Here is a 9,277-nt window from a genome sequence, read left to right as displayed (position 1 = left end):
CTCAACACTGTGTGGCTGAGGATGACCAAGAACTTCTGGTCCTCCTACCTCTTAACTCCTGCTCAAATGGCTTTACTCTCTCTGGGGAGTCCGTAGTACAGATAAACAAATCCAGGACTCTAGACATTAAGTTTCAAAAACCATCTACTCTAGTATTCGAGGTGCTGAGTTGGCTCTCAATAGCAAAGGTACAGACTCTTTGTGTGGCCTCCAGATGTGTGAATCCTCTCTACCCTCTGTGCTGTCTCCCTTACTGGTTGCCTGATATTTATTCAGAAGGGAGCAAAGGGCTTGGCTTCATACCCAGTCCTGGTTAACTATTTTTAAAAATATTTTTATAGAACTTTGGGCCCCGTGCATGGTAGCCTATCACTGGGCTATACACTCTTCATTTAAAAACAGGGTCTATGTTGTCCATGCTCTCCTGGCACGTGTTGATGACACAGTTGTATTATTTGGGAAAGCACGGCATAGAGGTGATTTCTCTGCTTCATTACAAATGAAAGGATCAGCTAGCCATCTGACTTTTGTTCCTCCTGGTAGCCTAAATGTGCATTCCACTGTACAAAGGGTAAGCCCAAAGCCATTAGTCTCACCTCCAAACAAGCAAACTTCCTTGGAAGGTAGACCATTCGTTTCTATACACTTCTTAGGAGCTGCCCGTGGTACAAGATCAGTCAACTTACCATTCTAGTCATTCAATTATACCAGACGTGCCTTTTGTGCATCAGAACGTTTCCATTGCTTCTTTCTCATCTAGTACTTTTCAGAATTCCTGGCTGTGACAACTTTATGATCGTGGGATGTTGCTGTTCAAAAATCCATGTTGACATTGTGTGACTTTCCCCTAGGAAGATGTGTAGAAACGTCTTCTCCAAGTAGGGCAAGCAAACGTTGGAGAACACAAGAAGAGCATCCTATTCATAACACATCACAACCTGCTTAGAGACACACTAGCCACCTTCTTGCCCTTAAGAATCCGTTGGCTTCATTCAAATGGGCCGCCTTCACCGATACCCAATCAGAACGCCCGATCTTCAACTACCAACCAATAAACGAATGCAATAGATAGGAGGAAAGTAGGCAAGAAGCCATCTCGCAGCGCCATTACACTTCAGGGCAGGGAGGTTAAGAAGTCGGCATGGCGTTCGGGTCAATAAAATCGATAGCTGGAACCGGCCTGAGTTTTAGGCAGCGGTGGTGCAGGAGCAGCGCCGCCATCTTCCCCGAAGGCATCTTCCGGTGCCTCTCACCCAAGTCCCAGCGGGAGTTCCCTGAATAACGGGGCGGTCTGTGTCGGGCCGCCCGGCCCCTCAGGCAGCCGATTCTGATTCCCCCCGGGCCTTCCCGGCCGGGCTTCTAGGTCTCCGGGTACGCGGTGCCCGGGGCAAAGCTGGGGAGCAGGTCCGATGGCGCCACCTTCGGCTCCGCTCCTCCCGCGGGCACCCGGAGAGGCTGGACCTACTCGGAAAAGGGGCAGGAGGCCAAGGGCCTTGAAGTTCGCGGACGTGGCCGTGTACTTCTCCTCGGAGGAGTGGGGGTGTCTGCGGCCCGCGCAGAGGACTCTGTACCGGGATGTGATGCGCGAGACCTACGGCCTCCTGGGCGCGCTCGGTGAGGCCCGGCCCAATCTGCTTACGCGGGGCCTAAGGGATGATGGAGCTTGAGGGCGGGGTAGAGTGGGGGCAGGGAGCCCAGGGTCCTGATCTGCGATCCGCTTGTTAGGGGTTGGGACAGATCCTCGGCATATATTTTTTAGCATCATCTCTTCGGGCCAGCCCTCTGACTGGTTCTCCTTCCCCAGGATGCGCAGGTCCCAAACCAGCTCTTATCTCCTGGTTGGAACGAAATACCGATGATTGGGAACCAGCAGCCCTAGATCCGCAGGAGTACCGGAGATGGGTAACATTCCAGAGAAGTGAGTGAAAAATACCCACGGAGACCATACTGCCCTCCTGTGTAATTGCCCTAAGCTGTCGTCTGATGAGAGTTAACCAGGTTGCTTGTAGTGTGGGCAAACGAACTCCAGGCGGTACTCCATTGACATAAATGAATTACTGAGCTTTGAAAAAAGCTACTGCTTCCCAGGATCCGGGACTTAGCCTCCATAGAACTCCTCCAATTCCCGTCGGTCCTGGGAAGACTAGAAAGAGCCCTTTCCTTAACCACTAAGACATCTCTCTGGCCCCTGGTTCACTCTTGGCTTTAAAAAAGAAAAAGCCCCATTGATTTGAATGTGCATCGAGGCTTGTGAACACTGTTTACAACTCTCAAAAGTGCGTCTAGACCAGCAGCTGCATATTTGGGAATTGTCTTGGTCAGAGGCTTCTATGCTGTGATAAACACCATGACCAAAATCAGCTTGGGGAGGAGAAAGCTTATTTCATTTACATTTTCATGTAACTGTCCATCATCAAAGGAAGTCAGGGTACACCAAGGCAGGAACTGAAGCAGAAAGCCAGGAGGAAGGCTGCCCTACTTTCTTGCATACTCAGGAACCTCTGCCTAGGGATGGCACCACCCACAGTGGGCTGGGCCCTCCCACTTCAATCTTAATCAATCACTAGTTAAGAAAGTGCACCACAGGCCAGATTGGTGAGGGCATTTTTCTCCATTGAGGTTCCCTCTTCCCAAATCACTGTAGTGTGGGTCAGGCTGACATAAACCAAGCCAGTACAATTGACCCCTTGTCAGCTTGACACACAAACACATCCCTTTTAACCATAACCTTGGTTTCTTGTTCATTCCAAGATCTCAATTCAAACACTCAATTCAAACTCTCCTTAAAATATCTAAAGTCTCTTTCAAAGTTTCTCTAAAATATTCAAAAATCTCTCTAAAATTAACCATGGGTTCCTATTTTTTTGGGGAGGAGGTGGTTCAAGACAGGGTTTCTCTGTATAACCTTGGCTGTCCTGGAACTCACTCTGTAGACCAGGCTGGCCTTGAACTCAGAAATCCGCTTGTCTCTGCCTCCCACGTGCTGGAATTAAAGGCGTGCACCACCACTGCCTAGCCCCCATGGGTTCCTATTAAAGAAAAAGTTGCATACTTTTTTATTCCATGAAGTAACAACCAGGGCACAGTTACACTAAAATCAAACCCAAAGTCTAACTGTGAAATTCAGTGTCAGACTTCTGAGACTCAGTGATCTTGTAAGCTTCATGCACTACACACACAGCTCGCTCCACTCCAGAGCTGTTGTGAGTGGTGGTCATCTGTGTTAACACTATCTCTAACACTGGAGCTAGCTTCATGCACTGCACACACAGCTCGCTCCACTCCAGAGCTGCTGTGAGTGGTGGTCATCTGTGTTAACACTGTCTCTAACACTGGAGCTACAGCTTCGCCAGTAGCCTCTTGGGATTGCTTTAGAGACACTGACCCTGCCACATGGTGCCAGGCCTTAATTTATCTCCATGACCCCTTCAGTCCTGAGGTTTATACTTCAACTGAGGCTGTACATTCACCAATGGTCTGGGCCTGCCTGTCACAGTACCAAGCCTCAGTTGCTCTCCATGAGCCTTTATGCCTTCAAAACTAATACATCCGGAGAAACTTACACATAATCAAGTGCCAGCATTAGCCTTGGCCCCATTCATGTGCTGATCCAGAGGATATACCCCCAGATTTATCATCCTTGCTGATGCTGGTGGCTTTGTGTTTGTTTTGTTTTTGTTTTTGTTTTTTTTTTTACTTGTGTCAATTTCTTCTTTTTTTAAGATTTATTTATTTTATATGTATGAGTACACTGTAGCTGTACAGAGGGTTGTGAGCCTTCACCTTCATGTGGTTCCTGGGAATTGAACTCAGGACTCCTGCTTGCTCTGGCCCAATATCTAAGTACACTGTAGCTGTCTTCAGACACCCCAGAAGAGGGCATCAGATCTCATTATGGATAGTTGTGAGCCACCACGTGGTGCTGGGACTTGAACTCAAGACCTTCAGAAGAACAGTCAGTGCTCTTAGCCACTGAGCCATCTCTCCAGCCCTTGTGTCAATTTCTTAAATGCATCTGATAGCATCAGTTGTCCCAGTTAAGCAAAGGTTTCCCTTTAGTGGTTTCTAATAAAAGAATATCACATAAATGGCCTTGGTAGAATCTTAGGGAGTCTCAAACTTCACTCCAGAACTTTATAAACTGCATCGGCCTTCTGCACTGCTCTCAGCATTGTCTTCTAAGTTCCCACAGAATAACCCACAGAGCCCTGGGCACTCAATAGCTTTTCCAGCTCCAAAGTTACCATCACACCCCTCCTCAAAACATAGTAAGTTTTATGACAGTAATACCCCACTCCTGGTACCAGTTCCAGTGTTCTTTAGGGTTTCTATTGCTGTGGTAAACACCATGACCAAGAGCAGCTTGGGGATGAAAGGGTTTTCACTTGCACTTCCACATTACAGTACATCATCAAAGGAAAGCAAGGGCAGGGTCTGAGCAGAGGCCATGGAGGGGGGCTGCTTACTGGCTTGCTTCTCTCAGTTGGCTAAGTCAGCTTTCTTATATAGCCAAGGCCACCTGTCCAGAAATGGCACCAGAAATGGGCAGGGCACTCCCACATAAGTCACCAATTTAGAAACGGCTCCACAGGCCAAGCTGGGGAAGACATTTCTCCACTGAGGCTCCCTTCTCCCAGAAGACTCCAGCTTGTGTCAAGTTGACAGAAAACCAGTACAGGAATGCTTTTAAAGATGCAAACTCTGGGGGGCTGGCGAGATGGCTCAGCGGGTAAGAGCACTGACTGCTCTTCCAATGGTCCTGAGTTCGGATCCCAGCAACCACATGATGGCTCACAACCATCCATGATGAGATCTGACATCCCCTTCTGGTACGTCTGAACAGCTACAGTGAATTAGGCCAGAGCGAGCAGGCCCGCAGAGGTCCTGAGTTCAATTCCCAGCAGCCACACACATGATAGCTCATCTGTACAGCTACTCATACACATAAAATAAATAAAATAAATCTTTTTAAAAAAGATGCAAACTCTGGGCTGGAGAGATGACTTAGTAGTTAAGAACTCTGACCGAAGCTCTGAGTTTGGATCCCAGAGGCCACATTGGGGCAGCTATCTTGTTAGTAGGAAAGGTATGGGGAAGCCATATATATTTGTCCTGCATCATAAACTCCTGTAAGGAAGGCATGGCGTGCTGCTCACTGGGTCGAGTGCTTGCCTCTCTCTGCACAGCTCAGGGTTTGCTCCTCAGTGCTGCAGGTAGATAAGGTGTGGTGTCTGCTTGTCATGCTAGCCCTTGGGAGGTGGAAACAGGATGGTAAGAAAGAAGTTCAAGGTCATCCTCAGTTACATAGTGAGTTAGAGGCCAGTCTAGGATACATGGGACCCTGACCAAATAAACAAACTGAAACCCAGAACATTGGAAGAAACTAAGTAGAGACAAAGGTTTCTGTGTACCCCTGAGCTACTCCCCAGCTACTAAAAGCATTCAAGTTTTTTGTCTGATTGTAAGGACAAAGACTCACGCATCTTAGTAAAGCCTCAGATGCGCTGTGTAACCAAGGATGAGCCGTGAGCCATGTGTGGTGCACGATCCAGGCAAGCACCCTGCCGACCAAGCCAAACCGTTAGCCCCCAAAACACTCTGTTTTAAAAGTCAGACTAATATCCCTAGGGAAAAAAGTATGTGAGTTGCTTGAGGGGTGCTTAATGCCTTCCACATTTCCACAACACGCTTAACTGTCTCTGGTCCCAATAGTTAACAGTGAATTGGCTCCGTGAATTGGTCTTGAAGCCATTAACGTAGCATACAAGTCTAATGTTTGCTAATTCTCTGTTTCCTGGTAGAAACCAGAACCAGGCAGAAGACTGAAGAGAAGGAAGTATTCCCGCCTAAGGAAGCACCCCGAAAGGGGAAACGAGGACGGAAGCCCAGCAAACCCCGGCTGATTCCCAGGCAGACGTCCGGGAGCCCCATCTGCCCTGACTGTGGCTGTACCTTCCCTGACCATCCCGCCCTGGAGAGCCACAAGTGCGCCCAGAATCTGAAGAAGCCCTACCCCTGCCCGGATTGTGGGCGCCGCTTTTCTTACCCATCCCTGTTGGTTAGTCACCGGCGGGCACACTCTGGTGAGTGCCCTTACGTTTGTGACCAGTGTGGCAAACGTTTTTCCCAGAGGAAAAACCTGTCTCAGCACCAGGTGATACACACAGGCGAGAAGCCCTACCACTGTCCGGATTGTGGCCGCTGCTTTCGCCGGAGCCGGTCCTTAGCCAATCACCGAACCACGCATACCGGTGAGAAGCCTCATCAGTGCCCGAGTTGTGGGCGTCGCTTCGCCTATCCATCTCTGCTCGCTATCCACCAACGGACACACACAGGAGAGAAGCCCTACACCTGCCTGGAGTGCAGCCGTCGCTTCCGCCAGCGCACTGCCCTGGTCATCCACCAGCGCATCCACACTGGAGAGAAGCCTTACCCGTGTCCCGACTGTGAGCGGCGTTTCTCCTCCTCCTCTCGCCTGGTTAGCCACCGGCGTGTGCACTCTGGGGAGCGGCCCTATGCCTGTGAGCACTGTGAAGCCCGCTTTTCTCAGCGCAGCACCCTGCTCCAGCACCAGCTCTTGCACACAGGCGAGAAACCCTACCCCTGCCCAGACTGTGGACGTGCCTTCCGAAGGAGCGGCTCCTTGGCCATCCATCGCAGCACGCACACGGAGGAGAAGCTGCACGCCTGCGATGACTGTGGCCGCCGCTTTGCCTATCCCTCACTGCTGGCCAGTCATCGGCGTGTGCACTCAGGCGAGCGGCCCTATGCCTGTGACCTTTGCTCCAAACGCTTTGCCCAGTGGAGCCACTTGGCTCAGCACCAGCTTCTGCACACAGGGGAGAAGCCTTTTCCCTGCCTTGAGTGTGGCCGGTGCTTCCGACAGAGGTGGTCCCTGGCTGTCCACAAGTGCTGCCCCAACACCCCCAATGGCAGCCCTAGACCTCTTATAGGAGGGCCCAGCCAGAGGAGCAGTGCTCTTTAGCAAGACAAAGATTACAGAAAGTCACTTTATGGAGGGGTGCAAAACTCAGGCGTAGCTGCCAGAGGTATTACAGAACAGGAGCAGACCCAGAACCCTGGCCCCCTGCTCCACAGCCTGAACTCCAGTGTATTCCACCACACTGGATGCCCTACAGCATGTCTGAAACAGTTATCAGAAGAGATGATGCCATTTGATTAAAATTTTCTAAGTTAACCTGTCTTAAAATAATGTGGGTGTGTTCTTCTCCCAGTCTTTTTAGGGGCTACCTTCTTGGTTTGTGTATACAGATAACATTCAGTCAGGAGAATATCATTTATAGAAGGCAGAACCTCCCATGCTCTGTCTCTGTCTCCCTTATGTGGAAAACCTGAGTTTGGCTCCATATCTGCAACACTCCTGCCAAGTGATCGACCATCGATGAAAACTGGAGCTCACTACCTCACATGCGGGCTATTTCCTTGTGGGACATTTACCACATTCTCCTTTGTAAACCTGGTCTAGGGTACATTTAGTGATTTACCCACACCACGGGGTAGCTCTTCAGAGAACCTAATCAGTTTATTTTTGTGGCTTGGTTGTGTGCTGTGTGTGTGACAGAGACAGAATTGTGTGATTCTCCCACCTCAGCCTTCTGAGTTATTGGTAGGCTGGGCTCTGGTCAATTGTTCCTTTTTTTTATTTTATGGGTTTGAATGTTTGTTTGGGCCTGGTACCCAGAGGAGGACGGTGAGAGCATCAGAGCCCCTGACTGGAGTTACACATGGCCGTGAGAGCATCAGAGCCCCTGGCTGGAGTTACACATGGCTGTGAGCCACCATGTGGGTGCTGGAGACTGAATGCCAGGTCCTCGGCAAGAGCAGCCAGTGGCCCTACTCACTGAGCCGTCTCTCCAGCCCCTGCTCAGTCATTCTTGGAAGAGTGGCTCTCAGTTCCCACAAGTGAAACCTGTCTCTTCTTAGGGATCATACAGAGACAACAGAGTTTCACACTATGCGCTGTATACTCCAGTCTTCACTACTCCAGGCTGCACTGATTTGGGGGTGATGCCACTGTGTTTGCTGGGTTTCAGACCTCTAAGGATTTATTTATTATGTATACATGTATACATTTATTATATATACATGCCTATTCTGCATGGGCAGGAAAGGGAACAAGATCTCATTATAGAGGATTATGAGCTACCATGTGGTTGCTGGGAATTGAACTCAGGACCTCTGGAGGAGCAGTTAGTGCTCTTAACCTCTGAGCCATCTCTCCAGCCCAAGTTTCAGACCTCTAAACACCCTCACCTTTCTTCTTAAAGATGTAATTAAACCAAATCTTCACCACTTTTGGAAAGTTGGTTCAGGCTGGGAATGAGGCATCAGCACAGTATGCTGAGAGGTTTATTTAAGAAAAAATGGGGGACCGGTATCAAGCAGCAAGAGGTGGACATGGGACTGGTAGACTTGAGTTTGCTACAGGTGACTAATAGCTGGAAAAATGGCACCCACTTGACTCAGTAAAACTTTACTACCTTTTTACCTTGGGCAGCTGTACCAAAGTTGTATGTCAAACATGACTTATTCCAACTGAGTCATCCTCCTGCATTTGCTTCTTCCTGTGGTGCATCTGCTCTCAGCTCTAGGTGGGAGCAGATGGGGAACATTGATTTGTAATTACCTCTGTTTAGGTGTTTAGCAAGCTGATTGTCACCGTTTGTCTGTTTCTTCATAGATAATGAGTGCCCTCTGGTCAGGGGCAGGCAAGACAGGATTTCATTAAAATATTTCACAGAAGAATTCTGCTCCTGGAATTACTCTTCACAAAACATGAATTTAGTTCTTTGAGAAGAAATTTAGTGTTATGACAGAGATTGAACACCTTAGACCAAGGACCTGCCGTTCCTTAGCCAAGACCTTGGACGCATGCCAAGCCTCCAGTGTTAGAACTGCCTCTGTTGCCACCTACTAGTGAAGTAATTCCTCATATAGGAATTTGATAGTTGCTTCTGGTTCCAGGATGTGACTTAAAATGAAGGCTGTTGTGGTTAACTTCCATCATGTACATGGCAAGCAGAGATGAGAACTGTGTGACTTTCAAAGGCCTTCCTTGTTGGGTTCTCATCTGTGTGAGCTTCCTAAGGCCTTCCTTGCCACGTTCACATCTGTGTGTGTGAGCTTCCAAGGCCCTCCTTGCTGGGTTCACATCTGTGAGTGTGAGCTTCCTAGGCTTTCCTTGCCACGTTCACATCTGTGTGTGTGAGCTTCCTAGGCCTTCCTTGCCGGGTTCACATCTGTGTGTGTGAGCTTC

The 9,277-nt window shown here is 49.2% G+C and overlaps 1 protein-coding gene and 1 long non-coding RNA gene across 2 annotated transcripts in view; one reads left to right on the top strand and one right to left on the bottom strand.

Moving 5' to 3' along the window:
- Positions 1 to 893, bottom strand: part of LOC116103025 — an 11,738-nt gene extending 10,845 nt beyond the window's left edge. The window contains exon 1 of the long non-coding RNA XR_004123359.1: positions 687 to 893. This is a non-coding gene — a long non-coding RNA (uncharacterized LOC116103025). The remainder of the gene's footprint in view (positions 1 to 686) is intronic.
- A 209-nt stretch (positions 894 to 1,102) lies between these two features.
- Positions 1,103 to 8,756, top strand: Znf689 (zinc finger protein 689). Its single transcript, XM_031388411.1, has 3 exons — positions 1,103 to 1,614; positions 1,805 to 1,918; positions 5,802 to 8,756. The coding sequence occupies exons 1-3, from the start codon at positions 1,410 to 1,412 to the stop codon at positions 6,983 to 6,985; spliced, it is 1,503 nt and encodes a 500-aa protein (XP_031244271.1). The 5' UTR covers positions 1,103 to 1,409; the 3' UTR covers positions 6,986 to 8,756.
- The last annotated feature ends 521 nt before the right edge of the window (positions 8,757 to 9,277 follow it).

The sequence above is a fragment of the Mastomys coucha genome, unplaced genomic scaffold (genome assembly GCF_008632895.1).
Source record: "Mastomys coucha isolate ucsf_1 unplaced genomic scaffold, UCSF_Mcou_1 pScaffold21, whole genome shotgun sequence".
NCBI lineage: Eukaryota > Metazoa > Chordata > Mammalia > Rodentia > Muridae > Mastomys > Mastomys coucha.
Note: the sequence above shows the minus strand (reverse complement) of the source record. Positions and strands in the feature narration are given on the sequence as shown.